Consider the following 20,391-nt stretch of genomic DNA (forward strand, 5'->3'; position numbering starts at 1 on the left):
TGCAAATTACAGCATCAGATCACCAGATAAAATGCATATTAGTGACAAGCATGTTAATAAATCTGATAAGCCAAATTACCCCAGCTGACAGTGCAGCCTATCTGCCACTTTTAAGGCAGATTTTACATGGCTGGGAGGGATCTCTCTCTTTATTTTTTGCTGGAACACACTGTATTACTAGCAGGTCAGTAGCTCTGTCTGTACAAATTGCTCTCACACCACATTCCTAGGTCAGGATAGCCTGTCTTTGCCCCAGAGCAAGATCTTCTTCTGTGGCTTTTATCTCCATGCCTTTTTGAAACATTTCAGCAAGGGAAAAGTCTTTTTTGGGTTTCTGTTCTGCATGGACCTGCAGCACACCAAGGCTTCAGGCACAATGCAAGGTCAGGTGCTGGCCCTGCCCTAGGGCACTTCTGTGAGCCCAAGTGCTGCTCTGCCCAGTACTCGTACCTGGGGGCTTGTGAGCTAAAGGAAGCAGCCTCTGCTGCTGCTTCAGGTTCTCCTCAGCCCCAAGTAAGGCTTTGTGATGAGGAGCAGAGGGGGCCGAGATAACTGAGCAACACCAAATGCAGCTCCTAGCATGGTTTCTTCTGATGCCTGAGAAAATCCCTCGGGGCTCAGGTGTTCAGATCTCAATCTCGACAAACCAGAAAGCTCTGCAATTAATGCCCCAGAGTCACTGCTGCATTTCCTAGAAATGATATGAAGCTGCAAATCAAGCCCAGCACACCCAGTGCCAGAATCTATGAGTATGGGAACCCCTGACTGAGCAGCTGGGGAGCACAACTCAGCACCACATTGCTGCCAAAGCTGAAAAGAGAAGGCTACAAAGGGTAAAACTGAAATGCTGAAGTAAGCATGTAACAGGAAACGAGTCAGCCTTGGTAGGCGATGGGGTGTGCTGTGTGGGAGGAACCGCGCAATTGCATTTTTTGTGCTGTGAGAACTAACGTGAAATCACAAGCATGGCAAAACATCAGGAGCCAGAGGCAGGTTCCCCAGGCTGACCCTCCCCAGGAATCGGGGAATGAGAGGTACAACTGCTGGTGGGCCCAAACACAGTCCTAGCCCTCCCCCGACCCTGCAAAGCTCCTTGCTGAGGGGCAGAAGGCACCTCTGCTACCCCTCCAGGATCTGGGGCTGCTGCTGAGAAGCAGGAGCTGTCCCCTCCTGCCTGCTCTTCGGCACTGAGTGAGGGCAAAGCTCCCGGAGCTGCAGCTGGTGGTGCAACCAATTGCCAACACCAGTGCCCGATCAATTGACAAGTGGTAAGCCCAGGGAGAGAGTGGCAGAGGGAAACAGTGCCTGCTATTTTCTAGGAAACAAAAATAAGAAGCATCACTGGTTTCTGAGCAAGGCAGGAAGGAGATATTTCTGAGCACTGAGGAGGCAAAAGTGATCCAAAAGTTTACAAACATGTACGAGAGCTCCCAGAATAGACCTGACTTGTCTGGAAGGCATCAGAAAGATTCTTAATGTTTCATGTGTGCTTGGAGCAGCATTACTGCAAGCCCTGCCAGTGAATGCAGTAGAAACATTGCCTGGAAAATAAATGCTCTTTTTGTATTAAGGCAATTTAAATTTGTATCAGTTGCTACAGCTTTGAATAGTAACAGCTCTTCCCCAGCAGCTCCATGGAGCACTCAGCACAACAAAGCCATGTGCTTGGCCCAGACCCTGCAGAGCTGCAAACCAGATCAGAGCAGGGTAGCAGAGCTGCATGGCGAATCCTGTGCGTGCGGGTGAGGAGAAGTTTCTCTCCATCCCACAGAGCACCAAGAATGCCAGGGGTTGCTCTGCAAGGCTAACACAGGCATAATCTCTTTGGAAGCACACAACACAGAATATGCCCAACGCAGTGCGGGGGAAAAAGATGTTGCAACAGCAACAGCCAGAAGGACCAAACCCTGATAGGGTGGACTGCAGTAAGTTCACTGCCATAGCCTTTAAAATGGGCGTCACTTTAATAGCATGTTTTTTTCCCTTTGATTACTCACTTCCTCTAAGAGTAAGAGGAGCCAAATGTTCATTACAAGCCAAGAACTTTTTTTGGTGTGCATTATTTAATGGCAGCATATAGCTGCTGGTCACACACTTTAAATCATTAGCGGTGTGACTTTCTCTTTCCTTCCTGCCAATTGCTGAGAATGGCAGTGCAGACAACAAACTGCTTTTTATTTACCTCTCTTAAATCAGGAGCAGTCAGACCTCTTTTGTTCAAACCAAAAAGAAAATAAACCGGTCGGTAAAACATTACCACCAGGCTGAGTAATAACCACACAGGTTCAGGAATCCTGCACTCTAACCCTCTGGAGCTCAAAGCATCCCCATCTGTTTCCTTTCAAAATATTTAATCGGAGGCAGAAGTGACAGTGGGGGAAGGGAGCCGGAGATCAAGTGAGGCCGGAGAAAGCCAGCCCTTCCCCAGACTGACAACAAGCTCCCTGCTAACTCACTTACAAGCCATGAGGAGGAAGACTGCTGCAGAGAGAGTGACCAAAGGCTTTAATCTTCAGATTTCATAAGGCAAGACATTTCCTCTCTCCCACAGGAGCTGCCAGTCTACAGCACTCCCCACCCCCTTCCCTCCGCCAGCCAGGTTCTCCTCCCATGTCAGAATTCCCAGTGAAGCAGCGGTCAGCCAGATAAACAGAATGGTCCCCAGATGCATCCCCTCAGAGGCTGAAGTAATAGGTCATGGGAAACAAGCAAAGACAACCGTTTCCTTCTGATACTGTGGTCGCCACCAAGCAGTGCTCAAAACCGAAGCCGAACTGAACAAACAGGATTGAATTTCACTTAAGAGAAAAATTCCAGTGGCATTTTAGAAGCTGTGCTTCTTCCTCGATAAATTAAAGGTCCTAGGCTCAACCCTGGCTGCCCGCCTGCCTTGGAAGCCAGATGAACTGCAATGAAAAGTAAATTGAGAATAGGCTGCATGGCCAGAAGTGCACTCCTCTCAAAAACAAGTTACCAATTAAGAAAGGGTGAAAAAATCGTTACTGAAAGGGGGGAAACATTTCTACAAGATGTCTGTGATTGCAACTCTTTGGGTCCCCATTCCAAAGTCCTCGGTGGCTCCGAAGGAGTTCAGCCTGACCTCAGTACAGGGAAGAAGTACGGTCCATTGCCTTGAAGTATGAACAAATTTGAGTGACTTCTCCCCATGTGCACCCCAAGGTAGTACCATGCACACTGGAGTCAGGTCTCCTCAGTGTCAGTGACACAGGTTGAATGCCAGGCCTTTCCTAGCTACATTTTCCATGACATAAGAGATTTCACAGTGAAAGAAGGGTAGGGCACGTCTACCACTATGGTCCCTCTCCCTGCTAGTCCTGCCATTTTACTTTCTGCAGCTCGAAGATTTCCCATCAAAAATCCAATAACTTATTGTCTTAAACAATCTGAGCTTTTCCTCACCGTCGCTCATGCAGGTTTTCAAGGATTTCTAACACGTAAAGAGAGCAAAACTATTTGAGAGATTTAAACCAGGAAGCAAACAGGTCATCAGAGGATTTCCTAGGGATCATGGGCTTGAAGAGATTTGGCCAGAAGTAGGTTACATACTTGTCTATTCAAACAAATAATTAGTCATGTCAAACTATACATTGGGCCGTTTCCAAAGGGAACAAAAGGCATGGCAGTAAAACAGACAAAAATGGAGATACTATAGAAAACAGTTTCAAAGCCATTTTACAGACTGGATCTGGCTGCCTTTTTCAAGATAAACCCTTCTTGTTTTGCAGAGGGGAGGGGCCAGGAGGCAGTTTTCTGTCCAGCAGAGCTTGCACTGTTATTACTCTAGCGGGAGCGACATGAAGCTGTTTTTGCAAGCAAGGAGCAATTCTCACCCTCAGGTTCCACTCAGTAGCAGTTAACTCTGCATTAGTACCTACAACATGTTCCTTAAGGACCTCCACAAAATAATCAGGGCTTGCCTCCTGAATGAAGCCAGCAACTGTTAGCATGGATGCAGCTTGCACTCCCCCATCCCTGTGGCTAGGTGCTGCTGAGAGCAATTAAGAGGGTTGTGATCAATGGGAGCACGCCTGCTCTCTGGAAACTGTCTCATTCTGTCAGCACTTGAAAGTTACAGGAAGAGGTTAGCTCTTTCCTAATAGTTAATCTGCTAATAAAAGGGACTTCAGTTAAGAGAAAAACCTTGCAATAGGAAGGAGTACATGTAGGTTATGAAGGTGCATTTAGCTAACCTTCGCTTTCTGATGACATGAAACAGTCTAATGAGGCAGTCTCTGGCTTCAGAACTGAGAATGGACAGAGTGGTATTTACTGACACATATTAAGCAAGCATTACCAGTGTTCTGCCAGCAGAAAGAGAACAAAACTGTAGTTCTGCAAACTTGGATCAACATCTGACAACCAAGCATGACTTGTAAAGAACAACTAACTACAAAGAGGCTGTGTCATGGTTCAGTCTGAACACACGCACACATGCTTTTTTAAAAAGCTACAACACTATTGATTTGTTTTTATAGCCTATCAGTTATCAGTGGTGCCCAGCATTCTATGTAGAGCTGGAAAATGGCTTTCCTGTTAAAGTAACTTTTTAAGTTCTCAGAGAGACAGATCTACTGCATGAAAACATGATTCTCAGATTTCTTTGACCAGTTGAAATAAAATAAGAATAACACAGCAATGTTGGGTTATTCTATTCAGGCTTTCTAGCGTGGTAAGTAAAGTATCGGCCTTGTTGTGGCACCACTAGGACCTCATCATTACTGTCACTTCACCCACCTGTGCTCCCATTCATTATTTTTCCCTTAGAAACTGACCAAAATAAAACAAAGACAACTGTTCAGATATCCTCCGCAGGATGTGCCTTCAGCAGTGGAGTTTTCTGGACTAGCACATAATATGACTTCAGGATTTATGAAAGCAACTCCAAAGCACAGGAGAGAGAGTTTTTTAAAATGATGTTCTCCTGTCAGAAAAACAACGCTCAGTGCTATTCCTGTTGTTGCACCTACCTTGCCTTGCTGTATACTCATTGTCTTCGATCAGCCTTGCTAATCCAAAGTCAGCAATCTTGCATATTAGTCCATTCCCCACCAGAATGTTTGCAGATCGCAGATCTCTGTGTATGTAATTCATTCGTTCAATATATGCCATTCCTGCAGCCACCTGTGTAAAACACAATCAGGTGCATTTTAAAAGGAACTCAGACATCTGTGAGCTTTGAAACATGCACACGTAAGTGCTCAACACTCTGAACACAGACCTGAGCTGCCATGTCCACTAAGTTTGGTAGCTTCAGAGCTCTTCCTTCTCCATCTTTTAAGAAATCTAGCAAGCTCCCTGTAAATGCAGAGATGACACAATACAGAAATGTTAGGGAAACAATGGCTATTCATCAGGTTGGAGGTGCAACGATATGTGCAATATTAAATACAACAGTGCTTTGAGTTCAAGTGGGCAGTTTCAGAAAAAAAAACAAAAACAACAAAAGGACACAAAACAAGCAAACAAAAAAACTGGCATTTTAAAATTCTCCTACTGTACTTGTTTCAGCCGGCTGTAAGATTGGCTTGCAGAAGTCTATGTCACTATCTAAAGAAAACTGTAGGGAAAAGAAAGTTGTTTTTAATTTTCCTGATTGTTACTAAGAAAGCTGATTTTTCCTCACATTTCCAGTGCTCTTTGAAACTGCATACTTGCTGCTCTCTAAAAGCCTCAGCTCACTAAAAAGTGTCAGCCTGGTTCCAAGCCTCACAAGCTATGGAAAAAGTCAGATCCTGGCTCAACCTTCTCCAAAAGAAAGGTCAGCTTGAAGCCTGGTAAGTCTAAATGTGCTAGCATTAAGAGACTAATTTTCCTTAGAAAATTAGTAACCACACTATTTGTAGCCATCCTTCTCTAGGCAACAAACAACTAGCTGTGGCACGAACTATGAATTTTAGAAGACCACTATGCAAAACTAGAGAAGACCAAACAGGTCAAATGGAAGTGATTTTAGCAAAAGCAATATGCACATAACTTCCACGTGAGAAGGAAAGCAAGGAGGCTCCCTGTAGCTTTTAAAAATCTGCAGCTTCACAATCTTTTACTTAAACAGAGAAGTGTGGCAGTCTCCTTTAAACAAGCTCAGTGAACTGGTTTAACAAATAAGGGGAAAGGAAAGATGATTAGGCCTTTTCCCCTGATAAATCCTGAGCTTCAAGCTCAGAACCAAACATAAAATGGCACAGTAAAAACTAGTAAACTAAGCCAAAATAAACCATGTATTTCAGAAGACTTTGCAAAGTTGTTTTTTTAAAAGGAAAAAGCACATGCTTGTCATTGAGACATATGATTAAAATGTGAGTTAGTCAGTGCTTGGATGCCCCTGAGGAGGGAGGTGGGCAGGCACCTGCCAGGAAAATAAAAATCAACTCCAAATAGACTGAAAAAATGTACTGAAAATTTCAGTGTATTCTCCAATGTACAATGAAACTTCCCTGTGAGAACTTAGGTTTCCTATTTGGTTTCTTTGCTTTTCCAAAACAAGCAGATTCTTTGCTCTGCTCTCAGCACCCCTGCCGGAGATCTGATGGAGCTAAACGTTTTCTTTTTCTCATTTTACTACATTGTTACCAGTTAAGTAGCTTAAAGAAAAAGAGAAGAGAGGAGGTGGAAGGGAAGGGGAAGGAGAAGTGGAAGGAGAACAGGAAAGTGAAAAGAATCTAGCACAAATTTTCTTAAAGTGTTTCTTGCTATGCAGTTGAATGACAGCTCTCCTGAAGCCAGAAGTGAATTTAGCTACGTGTTCACCCTTTCCTTCCTCACACACTGTTCAGGCATCACACTGCACCTCCCTCTGAGCTTCATAAAAAAAATGTATTGCAATCAATGGCAGCAGCTCTAGCTTCACCTTTGCTCATGTACTCTGTGACAATATAGATGGGTTCTTCAGACACCACAGCATAAAGCTGGACCAGTTTGTCATGTTTTAGCTTCTTCATGATTTGGGCTTCCTCCAAGAATGATTCTGGAGACATAGTGCCAGGCTTCAGAGTCTTGATAGCCACTTTAGTATTTCCATTCCACGTACCTAAAAGCACAGACACATAGTAAGATTGAACAGCTTCTATTCATTTTTCTGACCGATACCTAATGTAACAGAGGAGTAAGCTGGCAAGGACACAATATTACTTTTGCAAGTGTGGTTTCATATTTTGCCTTTCCATTTGTTTTCCTCCCATGCCTCCCTCAAGTCTTTTTTGGTTATAAAAAAAAAAAACAATACTCCCATTGGCACTGGGGTATGATCTCTCATGCCTTACTCAGACAATGCTTTCAGTGGTGTCCACTGAAACCTCCTCTGAGTAAGAAACTCGGGATTGCTGAAATCTATCTCCATGCATTTCCCTCCTACCAAGCAATGACTCCAGACAACAACACGGTTCCACTCACAGATTTGGATAACAGAACTGGCCAAAGACAGAACTTTCCATTTGCAAGACATTTTAACATTATTTTTTTTTCCTGAATTACAGGAAAAAATATATATAAGAAAAATTCCCAAGCAACAAATTCTGAATCGATTTCATTTCAGAAACACGGGCCTGTTTCCAAACCAAAATGAGTCTTCTTCTCCACCTAACTCCTGGAAGCCCAGCAGCTGCTGACTGAAAACACAGAAGCTCCTGCTCCCTTCACCCCACCTCCCAGATCCTCTGCAGCATCTCACAGCAGGCAGCAGGGCTGCAGACATGCCAGAGCTGCTCCCAGGGGCTGGGTGCTCCTTGAGCCTCGCACCAGCCCTGGGACAGGGAGAGCCAAAAAGATGTATAGGCCAGAAGTGCTGGGGTGCAGTGCCATGGTGTGGGGGCATGGAAGGGCAAGCACCTGGCTCTGGACCCCAGAAGCCTGCACAAGGCCCTGAATAGAGCTGGAATCTCCTTGGAGGGCAGGACAGATAGCAAAGAAAAGTAGATCTGGTGGTTTCTGGGCCATGCTTCCCAGAAGCTTGCTTCAGAGGCAAGGCTGAGATGGATCTGAGCTACCAAGAGCCTGCCGAGAGGGCTGCAGCTGCCAGCCCCAGAGGTGCAGGATCCCCAGCAGCTTGCTCTGTCAGCTGGCAGAAGTCCAGGTGTGTCAGCTATGTGTTTTCATGCAGTCTTTTGGAGCTGACAGACATGAACAGAACTATGCCTGTTCAGAAAAATTCTTGGCTCTCTTTGCTGATAAATTCACTAACACAGTCCTATAGTAACAGGAGCCAAATGGAATAGAAGCAATGGTAAATGCTTCTTCAAAATGGTAAATGCTAATTTAAAAATATCATTAAAAATATTTCTTTTTTAATGCAGCTACAAGCAGGCCAGACTTTCCTCATCAGTTCTCTACACAGCACTATGACAGTGCATCTTTCAGTTTGGATCTCAAAGATTCCATATAGAATGTGATCTGTTGATGGGGAGCTGCTGTTTCACGAGGCAGGAGAACAACACTATGTGACTTCAGATATTAATAGCACTGGGTAAAATCTACTCCTCTGCACATGAGCATGAAAATAGCAGAAGATGTACACAGTACTTTGAATATTTGGGCTAAAATATAGTTAGTGTGTGTTTGTTAAAAGCACACCAACAGTTACTGGCTCAGTCTCTGTACAGGAGCAGACTAATACAAAACACCTCAATTGAGCTTTTGCAGCCCGCCAGGGCATAAATGAGCTAGGCTGCTTTCTGTGCAGTTAGCTCTCAGCTGCTGTCTCACCTAGTCAAGGCAGGGGAGAAGAGGTGGGGGAGCTGCTCTGAATGCTGCTTTTCATTTTCTTGACCACTCATGCAGCAACACACTGTGTTGCTCGAGGAGGGTTTGAGATGTGTATTAGCCAAAGGAGTGCAGTGCAAGTTTGGTTTTTTACTTCTGCCAGCCCACTGCCAAGCGCTGTGACCACTACTAATGCCAGAGTAAAGCCCTGAGCACCTCAGGCAGGCTCCTGAGCTCCTGGTTTCACCCAGTCCTTCAAAGCACAGCTGAAGCAAGGGGTTGCTTCAGTAGCGCTAATGCGCAAGCTAGGAAGGATGCAGCTTTACCTTCTGATTTCAAGCAGAGCTGCCAAAATCTTTTCCAGTGAGTGAGATGAAGCATGTCCTGTAGGGAAACACTGAGACACAGACCTGCAGAGCAGTCTCTGTCACTTGCAGAAGTGCTACCAGTTATACAAACTGTGGTGGAAACCGAGCCTCATGGAAACAAGGGTTTTCATTACTGACATTAATAACTAGGATTTTACCTGGTGTGTTCATGAGATTAACTGTGTGTTTGTTTGTTTTGTCTTGAAAAAAAAAACCCTGAGCTTCATTCTATTACCACGAAATGCTTTCAGTAGTTGTATTTTAAATATTTTTCCAAACGTATTCAGTTGTTAAAAAAAGAAAATTAAAGGGGTTAACTTATTATCCATCCAGATTTCAGTTTGAATTGTTACATTTTCTTGTTTTGCTTTGATATTTTCATAAAAAATTAGCTAACCTTCATTAGCAGAGACCTTCCTCTGAACTCCTCCTGCAGGTGGTTAGCTACTATTTAATGCATTTTTTAATCCATTTTTACGGTGTTAATATGTTCCAATTCAGTAATACTTCATGGCTGTTAACATATTTTTACTATACATTAAGAAAAATAATGTCACAACTGTCATAACATTTTTCCCATTTCTGACAGATATTTGGTATTGGTACTTGGCACTTTATTTCTCATCGTTGATTTTTTTCTAAATTGCATTTGCTGCTTTAGCTTATTTTAACAGTTTAAGATCTATGGCACATAAAAGGTGACCACTAAGTATTGACATCAACTTGAAAGTCTAACAGGTATTTAAGATGGAAAACAAGAAAGTGAAACTGCAGTTATCTGGGGATGCTAATATAAAATGTAGTTGGCTGTGTTTTTTTTTTTCTTTTTGGTTTTTTTTTTCAATAGGTCAACTGCATTCTATAAATTTCAGAGACTTGCTGCCACGCTCCTTGCTGTAGTCTTGAAACGGAAAACAGCTGCAAGAGCCCAGGAGAGCCCACTGGTTATTTTGGTTTTACATTCTTTGTGTCACTGCAACAAAAAGAATGACCACACTCCTCCACTAGTGTGACTGTGAAGTAAAGAAGCAACATATGGTGATTCTTCATTTGAATGAAATATTCTAAGATGCTACACAGAGTGCAATTTGGCACAAAAATGGAGCCCACCTCTCATTAAACGGCCACTATATTGTGTTTCAATGCTACGGCTATAATAAGATTTATATATTTTTTTAATTACTATTGTTTTGTAGTCACTAAAAGAATGCGGCCCATGGAGAGGGGAGTATTAAGTAAAGCTGGCAAATGGGCAGAAAACAATGTCAGTGGATTTGGAAAATGTCAGTATTTCTGGACTTCAAAGTGTGGGTTCAGCTGGGCTGGGCAAGTCTTGACACTATTGTCCCTGGTCTCTATATCGAGTTACAGGCTTCTGTGATGCAGACACAAATTTCAAAACAATTAATGAAGTGGATGCATGGGAAAGCTAGCTTGAAAGTATTAGCTCACTGATACTTTGCTTTAAAATTGGAAGAGGGGATGGAAGCATTTGCAGGGTTTGACCCCATCAATGCTAGAACATACGAGGAAAGAAAAACATCAACGTGTGAGATTGGTTTCTGGTTAGCCATTCTGCTTCACAAGTTTACCATCACTTCTGTTTTAAAACCTGACACCTGTAGAGCCAGTAAAATAAAATCAGTGCAAGTAACGAAATTTAAAGCCCTAAAGTCTCATATCAGTGTGTGTGTAAATGAAAGGAATTTCCACAAAGATTACTGCATTTAGGTCTGTTTGAGTGACATAAACCAATATTTCATGCTATTCTGATCTTTCAGCTTTAAGATTTCTACTTGAAATGTTTATTTCAGCCAAGAGGGCCTTAAAAGATCCATCCAAAGCAAAATATATTCTCTGCCTTACCACGCCACACTTCAGCGAAACAGCCCTGACCAAGCTTCTGTTCCAGAAATAATGAATCACGTGCAACTTCCCATGCATCTTTAGCCAATCCAACAGTTTGTGGGGTATTATTCGTAGCAATCACAGTTAAGTTAAAACACAAACCATCAGCTTTCTCTATAGGAGAGGAAATTAATAAAAAAAACACACTTATAATCCAAAATTATGCATGCATTGAGAAAGATGGAAGGTGACTTTCAGTGCCGCATTAAAGTTCATTTGCAAACACTGATTTTTGGATACTGAAGGCAAAAAAATTCTTGTTAGCTTGCAGAAAAAGGCTCATTGATATAATTAGTAGATTGCTATGTGGACCATGATCTATTAGTAAGAGGCTGGTAATTTGTCAAAATTGAAGCCTTCCAAAGAAACACAAAATTTCAGTTTTCTTTCGCCATCAATTAAAGTGAGAGTTCAAGATTGAAGAATTTCAAAGCTAAAGACACTATTCCAAAGGCATCTCTCCTAACAATTTGAGCTTTGTATGTCCTACACTTCACCTTCCATCTTGCAATCCCCACACAAAGAGCTATTTTAGAATAATTATTTTGCTCCATACCCATCCATACTTCCCCAAACTGCCCATTTCCCAGTCTCTTGATCAACTGTAGGGATTCTCGTGGAATTTCCCAGACATCTTTGGTTTTGACAGACAGATCAGTAAGCCTTGGCATTCCTTTATGACAGGGGACTACTAAGCGGCAGCAAAGACCTGCAGCTCTCTCTGATGGAGCCAGAAGTGAAGCCAACAGCAAAGAAGAGGAAAGAAAAAAAAGTGTGACATGAAACAAAAACAGTAAGCATAAAAACAATGCTACTCACAACAGCTGTTAGTTGCATACCACAAAGCATCCTGGAAGATTAGAAATTGAACACTGAAACATATTCATTTGAGACAGAACAGGAAATATTTTAGTTTCTGCTTCCACAGCCTGCCTTTGAAGGTGACCATCAATGGTTTCTCTTGCGGATTCAGGATTTCCCTTTTCCCACAGTGCTGATTTAAGATAGCTTTGTAAAGTAACTAGTATAGTATAGAACAGTATCACTTCTTAAAAAATCGGTAATTCACAAACTGGCTTGTTCCTGAACTGAGGAAAAGAAACACAGAAAAGATTCATTTTTTTCTGAGAATCATATCAATGAAAATTTGCCATATTTTTTGTAGTATTTTTAAGTGTATCTTCTGAAAAAGTATTTCCTACATCCTGTTCTGTGAGAAGATATTTTTCTAGGTATCCTCCGGAACTCTTTTCCTCTCATTCTTTGTCAATCAGACTTTTATTTGTGTATGTGGCCAGTCCTGCATTGTTTGGAGCAGATTCATTATACTTATTTCTTGCAAAGCTTCATGGAAGACTGAACTATGACAAAAGTAAAAAAATATTTTAGCCAGAGAAAAAACATTTATATATATATGTTTGTGTATATATATATGTATGTATATACATATGTAAGGCCATATTGTTGTGTAGTATACTATGTGGCACAAAGTAGACTATGATACAAAGCTGGCAGAGCAGCATGTATATTAAAACGTGCAGCAGAGCAGGACAGCAGGGGTTACTGATATTGTATTTCATACATAAATCTAATCTTTATTCTCCTGCACAGTATTTCTTTCTGGGCAGGTGAAAAGCTTGTTTCAGCACCGTAGGTTGGGCAATCACCAAAACACCAAGCTCTACCTCCTCAGCTTGGATGTTGTGGGATAGTGCGTAAGTCCCTACAGACACCCTGATCTGTATCCAGATGGCAATGACCACGTAACAGGGAAGATGAACTGATCAACTGGAATGTCTTATTCCAAGACAATTCCAATAGAATATTAAGGTAGAGGTGACTCAAAAATACAGACAGTATCTGGAAGGCTTTCTTATGAGTTTGGGTAGATGCAGAAAGGAATTAGAGGTTTTCAAGACCCCCTTTTTCTTTAATTGAAAAAAAATCCCAAACCAACAACAAACTTGGCATGTTGGCCAACCTGTAAGCCTGAACTGCATGCACAAGAATAATACTTATTTTTGAAAGGCTTACAGTTAGGGAATGCTCCAAGTACAAGTGTGCTGTTACTAGACTTCAGCCTGATGTCACGACACCCTGATGGTCTCAATATTTTTTGGCCTGGAAATCTGATCTTTGAAAGCCCAGACACTGCAGATAATTATACCATCCAGGTAAGAAGAGGCTGGGATTAAGTCTGGATAATGAGGCTACTTGGCAACATAATGGGAGTGCAATGAGGAGATAGTTGGGCTGTGTCTGGGCAAAGCTACAATTGGTACTTCCAGCTCCTGACAAAGAACAGCCTGCACAAGGCCAGGCTGCACACTGTCCATCTGGATAGTCTGGCTAGATGGCAGGGGTTGTCCAGTGGTGATAGGATGAAGGCTGAAGGGGAGAGTGCAGAGTATACCAGTCCTACTGTGGAGGCACTGCTGTAAAGCCTCAGCAGTGGCTCTTCAGGAACCAGGATTATTTTTACAGAGTCACTTGGGCAATGTTGAATGCTCCCTCAAAGTAAATCTAGGCACTCACAAGTCTACCTTTCTGAACCCAGAGTGCTGAGCAGGCAGTTACAGGCAGCGTTTATGTTTCAAGTGAGCTGGGGCTGCGCATGGGTTACATGGGGGCAGCAAGTGAAACCTCTGGGAGGTGTATCTGTACTACACCCCTGTGAGCTACCCTGCACGGATCACACTGATCATGTATCTGTGCTGCACAGAAATAACCGCTTCCAGATCTCTGCAGCCTGTGCATCTGTGTGTGGGAAATACACGATCCAAATAATTTGAACACAGACAACTAAAAGTTGACATATACTAGAGTTTGTATGGGGTGGTTGAAAAGTGTCAGTTTTAATTTGTATTTCTATATATTATTAAGCTTAGTTTAATGTAAAGTCACCAGAAACAACTAGAAATTCTCCCAGGCAGCATACACCCATCAGAAACTGGGTGGAGAAGACAGCCAGATGTCTAGCATGAATAGCATAAGAATACAGCAGACAGAATACAAAGAATACAGAAAAAAAACATCCCACAAAGAAGTTGATTTCCCAAGTAAAATTTATGAGAAGCTTTTGAGCAGTGAGCATTGGGGGTCACCTTTTATTATTATGAAAAGCTAAAGTAAGGAAATATAAAAATAATAATTTTAAATAAAAAACTTCTGCTTCAAAAATGACCAAGCTGAGAAACATGACAACCTTCTATGTAAGAATCAGTGCGCTTATAAAGAAGTTTGGGGATTTTTAAGTTGTAGCTATTGTATACCAATTCCCAATGACAGCAGGATGCACATTTGGATTGAATAGTTTATATGACATTTTAGTCAAAGGAACTGGAAAAAAAAAAAAAAAAGAAAAAAGAAAGAGACTGGTGGGTGGACACAAAGAGTATGAATAAAGAGACACCCAACTTGCCATATTTATTTTTAAAAGTAGACCAATTAAGATTTAAATGGTAATACTCAGCACATTGAACAGAAATTCAATGGGAAAATTTCAGTCAGGTAGTACACACAAAACTTTTAGTCATTACATTAAGTGACTGAATTCCACAGTGCAATTTCCCATTTATTTATTATGAGTGCTGCGTTGCAAAAAGGTCCATATAGCTCTTGCCTGTCCATAGGGAATTCATGCTTTGAGATATGCAAGTCAAATTCAGTAATTCTGTTTGCTCAGAAAAAGGAGAACGCACAAAACCTTTACCTCAGCAGAGTGCTAGCTTTTAAAAGTTCAGCCACTTTTCAGTAGGCTGTGAATAGTGCTCAAAACTACTTATAACTGTAATGGGAAAGGGATAATGGAAGATGCATTACAACAAGCAGAAGACATAGCTCAAACGACTCTACAGGGCATCTCACACATCCCTCAGCTCAGCAGCAAACACTTGTTTTAAAATAATTAAGAGTGCTATGTGTTATCTGGAAAGTTACCTGAATAATGCTGAACCAGCTGTTGAAGAGTTTCAAATTGTGCCCGAGTTGTGATATAATATCCACCATTGTCAAGTTTACGAATCTTATAATGTTTGACATGATCTCCTTTCATATCATCCCAGTCACGAATAGACAGGGAATAGGCACCTGTTGCAAGGAAAGGAGAAAAAAATAAGTAGCTTTTAGACACAAATTTTGGATTGCTGGTCATCTTTTATAAAAGGATCAAAAATGCCTCTTGTACTCTGAAAAAGAACTGAAAAAGAACTGAAAAAGAAATTCCAGCCTTCACACAGTGTCCCTTTTGTGCTCTTCTAGAAAGAAGTCAGGCCTTCCATGCAAATGAAAACTCATATTTTAACATTTAGGTTGTTATATTGACTTTTCCCATTTAAGTGCCAGGTTACACTGCAAATACCGTCCTTTAGGTAAATGCCAGAGGGTGGTAAATGTCAAGATTTTCATAGGAAGCACTGACAGTGACTTTATATACAGGAAGTGTTGTTACCCAGGTGGATCTCAAACACTGAATAACAATACTTTGCACATCACAGTCTTAAGAAGGTTGCACTACACTAACACTGTGCACTAAAAGATCTTCAAGAATTGCAGATTTCACTTCCCAAATCCATGCTGGAGCTTTAGTGCTTACTGGTGGGATTCAGATGCCCAAAGACAGGGGAAATGCCATGTGAAATGCCCCAGAACATCACACTTGGTAGCAGTTTATCCACATTTGTCCATTCCATACAGACACCCTGCAGGCATTTCAAAAGGCTCTAAGTGCTCATAGCCAGGGAAAGGAACCTCAGTTTAGGGGCTGGATTTGCTTTTAGGCATAGCAGGAGCTGTTTGCAGGTGTGCTATGGGCTTGATTTACATACTCCCAGCAAAGGTGCTATTCAGGCTGCTGAATCCCAGCCCAGTTTCCATGACTGCTAGAGCTCTGTAGATATTGAGGCAGGTTTGAACAAGAAGTGCCTGCAGTTACAGGCAACTGAACTGAACCCCAGCTCCCACTTACTGTAAGGGGAGCTGGGCCAGCAGCATGGGTATCTGCATGTTCCAGTGTTTTAATAGACTCTGGTCCATGGACTGTCCTATTCTAGGCAACAGTGACACCCACATGTTGTTTCTCAACAGTTCCAAAGACAAAGCCACACTTTACAGCCTAATACAGTTTTCCGTATTAGGCAAAAACGATGCCATTTCAAATATAGTGAAGAAGCAACATCTCCTACTCAGCACTCAGATGGATACTGTGTTTACTCAAAGGTAAGTCAGGGATCAGAATAACAATATAGAGGTAGATGGCAGCTGCAGAGGTCTTAGGAAAGTCCTTCTGAAGCTTGTGCTGCTTGCACAGGTCATCATTGCAGCTGAGGGCAGGGAAGGAAAATCACCAGCAGACAATTCTGGATACCCTGAAAGATAGAATGATTTCCTACAGGTCCGATGGCACTGACTGCTGCTTATCCACATCACAGTACTTCTCAATGCATATGACAGATTCACATCCTCTAGAATCACCTCCAGAGAAATAGTTTTTAAAAGTTCCCGTAATTACATGGTTGAGATTCCTGATAAAAAATATCTTCCTTGGATGTCTCCCCAAGAGGAAGTTTTATGGGATTCTAAAATTATTCTCACCACATTAAACTGCAAGAAGTCACACTGGTAAATGGCTCACCAGTGAATGCAGCTGCAGTAGGGAACAAAACTTCACTTTGACTCCAAAGATGTCTCAAATTCTCTGCTGTTTATCCTCTAAACAGGAGGAAAGAGACAGCACTTACAGAGATGATTCTGTTCTATGTGAACGGGAAACCCTAAGAGAAGAGGCAGGAATCTTATTTCTAAGTGTAGAAAAATACCTTCTGTTTAGGTTATTTTTCTGAAGAGATTCTCCCACTGAGTAAGTACATTACTCCAAGCTAGGAGTTCAAAGCTTTTGGGAGATTTGCAAGCTAATTTTGTGCATGCTTTGCACCAACACTGCTACTTATGCACTGTCAGCCTACTGTCAAAATCTTACAGGCAGTGTTCTCCACTTCTGCATTTGTGAGTTTCCATCCACAAATACAGCAGCAGCTGTATTTTCTTAGTCACACTCTCTGTCTATCTGGTTGCTCTTTTAGATTCTTTAGGAAAAAGTAAACAATCTTTGGCTCCAGGTCTGCAACTAGATCTGCGTGGGTGGCCCCTTGCGGACCTCCGCTGACCTCAGATCAAATTGCATGACTGGTGATTTAATTCAAATTTGGACAAAACCAAGAACCAAGGTGGACTTTATTATTCACTTATTTAGACTATTGATTATTTAGACTATTATTGTCAGCTGATAGATTAAAGTATAAATGATATGCATAGGAAAAATATGGCTAGAAATACGTTACAATATATCACACTAATTAACTTTTAAAAAAAACGAACCTAAAGCCAGACAGTATTCAAGGGTAGAGATTGAAACCAGGTGAAGGATTATATGGACAAGAGCTGATGAATTATCTGGGTAGTGAGGCACTGAGGGAGACAGAAAGTCAACTCTGATTTATTTTGGAAGTAAGGAGAGAAGGCGATCATGATGAAGGGAGGTTAAATTTATGCTGAAGTCAACCACGATGATACTTTTAACATGATTCTGATTAATTTTATTTTGTTATAATTTAAAGCAGAAGGGGCAAGTCTAGGTCACCAAACAATTCCTGTCTGAAGCCCATGATGACTAGCTGGGGCATGGCACTTCGAGAAGACTTACTGGAGAATGTGCCATGCACTCCTCCCAGCTGATTTTTTTTCTCCCATTAACAACAAGCTTTCTTTTTTCTCTTTTAAGAACATATGCTCCACAAAGATGAGAAGGGAAACAGGTGTGACAATAAATATCCATGCTGTGTTTCTTCCAGTAGCTGAAGATGTAGAAAGCCTTAAGCCTTAATGCAGAGAAATTCAGGTATAAGCTGATATTCTGCTATAAACCCAGCCATGATGGATGGATTACTCCATTTCCTCAGTGCTTTTGTGCCTCACTAAAAGCTCTAGGAAAAATCCTGACTTAGATACGTAAGCAGTTTCGCAAAACGTATCCCCTATCACTGTGTAAATAAAGTCAAAACAGACTAAACTGATAACATGGTTTAGAGAAGCAATACTGTGTGTGTTTTTAGGATCCATGCCTGTATTAGAGAAGTCTTCAACTCAGCACAGAGTGGAAGGAAGCCCTGCTCCTCACATACACAACAACTGCTGTTGAAAACAGACAGGTGGAGGCTATTTGCAGAAAAAGAGCAAGTTAGATCATGTCTTGGTTCTAGTGCCTCCCTGCTGCATAAGGAATGGTGAAGCTGTGGAGTGGCAGGATGGGACATCAGCTGCCTGAAACAACAGCCTGTTTTGTATCATTAACAGTCCTCAGCATTAAGTATTATGAAGGAGTTCAGTGACTGCAGGAGGCAAAATGCTAAAACTGACACCTTTAGGTGACAGAATGCAGCACCTGAAGCTAGGTCAGACAGAGAAGAGGGGGAAGTGGTGCTTCCTTAAGTCCTTTTCCAGCTGTGACTCCAACTGCCTTGCATGCTAACACTAGCTGATGAACTGTGCTCAGATCAAAGCACTGACAACTCAGTGTTTTAATTACATGAGCCATTGTTAGACTTCAGAACTTAATTCTAGTGACTTATGCTTTCCACAGCTGCTGGTTAATTGAGAAATGGCCAAGTTTTTTTTCAGTTAGTTGCATGTTTTCTCCTCAATGGTTGTATGAGTTAGAGAGATCTTTCCATACATTGGAAATTTTGAAGAAGATGTTGACGGGCCTCACAAACGAAATGTAAAAACAATGATAACACCCACCAAGAAAACAGGAACACCTCTAGTATTTTTAGAGGAGAGGAGGAGAGCACATCCTTCCACTTGAATTCATCAGAATGCATACAGTTCGTTACTTTCTGAATGTATTAATTAGAAATATTCAGGTATTATTTAAATTAGAAGGTATTATTAAAAGTTAGAAGGTATTAGAAGGTTAGAAGGTATTATTAAATTATCAGGTATTATTAAATTAGAAATATTCAGGTATTCCTGCTGTTTATCTATAGATTTAATACTGCTGCATCTTCTTTCTTTCTTCTTTTCCTCCCCCCCCAAGGGGTTCAGCAATTTAATGGGGGAATGATTACAACAAATCCTGATCTTCCCAAAATAATAATCAGTACCTTCCTCCCTCACGCACTGTGCCTTACATCTTGTGGCCAAGAAGATCCAGACATGCTGCTTGTTTTGAAGGAAGCAGTAATTTTCCCCAGACTACACTGCTGAATCCCATCATCTATTCCTAGTCTGTCTGTCCCCTGGCTCTGTCTGGACCTGACTTTGGACACCAGGAGCCCTTTATCCTGAAGTCCCACAGCACTGTTCTGAGGGACCTGTGTCCACCCAACATCATTGTGGAGGTGGCCAGAGAGGCAGCACGACATTCAGAGTGCAGCAGCAGAGCACCTGCCTGAGCATGACTTAAACTGCAGGTGCCATGGGTTTAACTTGGCATGAGATGTTCTTGGGTTGCTCTCTGCTTCAAGCACTCACTCCATAACTTGGGAGTTTTCCAGACATCTAATTCCCTAGCATATATACTTGCAACATGACATTTTCTCTACCTTTTAGCACCGGACACAGTATTTGACAAACTCAGCATGATTTTTTTCCCCTCATATGTCTTCACATTCATAGTCAGAAAAACTTTGGCCAGCTTACCTTTGGTAGTTTCACTTTCCCGGATCAGGAAGGTACCTCTTGGGTTTCCAAATGACAACAGCTGCCTCTCAGCATCTTTTCGGCCAAGTTTGCCAAAGTACCACCTTATGGAAAGATTGGAAATAGTAAGAGAAATGCTACATAGGATTACCAGTTAGTGTCACAGAGCTCAGACATGGTAGATTATTTGTGGATACCGTAATTACTCAAGAGCATTCAACCACCATAGTCGTAATGTGTCGTACTTTCAACCACTGGTCGTACTTTCATTGTGGTGGGGCAGTAGAGAGACAGATCTGTGGAGTAGGTGCTGCATATGTTGTGCAATAGCATTAAGCCTATAATGAGCACATGCTGAGAATACTTGTTCAGTGTCTTATGACAAAGGCCAGATTTGGATAGACAGTAAGACTTGGTGTGGGGAAGGAATGGGCAAGGAAGAAATCAGAAAAATGCACTGCTGCTGAAGAACTGTATTTTTATAGATATTTTTATAAACTACATATTTGACTTACAAAGTGACAGTTCAGCATTCAATATTTTTTGCACAGTGCAGCTATAAAACCTCAGCAGAAGGACCAATTGTAACCATTTTACTGTGGTTCTATAAGACTTTCACAGTTTCAATACCTTTTTCCTTCCTGCCACTATTGATTGGTAGTTTTTCGGGTTTTTTTTTTTTTTGTTGTTGTTGTTGTTGTTG

The 20,391-nt window shown here is 41.7% G+C and overlaps 1 protein-coding gene across 4 annotated transcripts in view; it reads right to left on the reverse strand.

The window, feature by feature from the left end:
• FYN (FYN proto-oncogene, Src family tyrosine kinase) overlaps positions 1 to 20,391 on the reverse strand; it is a 130,565-nt gene that overhangs the window by 15,202 nt on the left and 94,972 nt on the right. For 3 of the 4 annotated variants that reach the window (XM_048935533.1, XM_048935534.1, XM_048935532.1), the window contains 6 exons: positions 19,689 to 19,792; positions 14,931 to 15,080; positions 11,548 to 11,712; positions 6,869 to 7,048; positions 5,240 to 5,316; positions 4,989 to 5,142 (listed from right to left, as the gene is read on the reverse strand). In XM_048935533.1, coding sequence (XP_048791490.1) covers positions 4,989 to 5,142; positions 5,240 to 5,316; positions 6,869 to 7,048; positions 11,548 to 11,712; positions 14,931 to 15,080; positions 19,689 to 19,792 — 830 coding nt within the window. Of the gene's footprint in view, positions 1 to 4,988; positions 5,143 to 5,239; positions 5,317 to 6,868; positions 7,049 to 10,949; positions 11,106 to 11,547; positions 11,713 to 14,930; positions 15,081 to 19,688; positions 19,793 to 20,391 lie in introns of all 4 variants that reach the window. The other variant, XM_048935535.1, reaches the window with a different exon arrangement.

The sequence above is a fragment of the Lagopus muta genome, chromosome 2 (assembly GCF_023343835.1).
Source record: "Lagopus muta isolate bLagMut1 chromosome 2, bLagMut1 primary, whole genome shotgun sequence".
Taxonomy (NCBI): Eukaryota; Metazoa; Chordata; class Aves; order Galliformes; family Phasianidae; genus Lagopus; species Lagopus muta.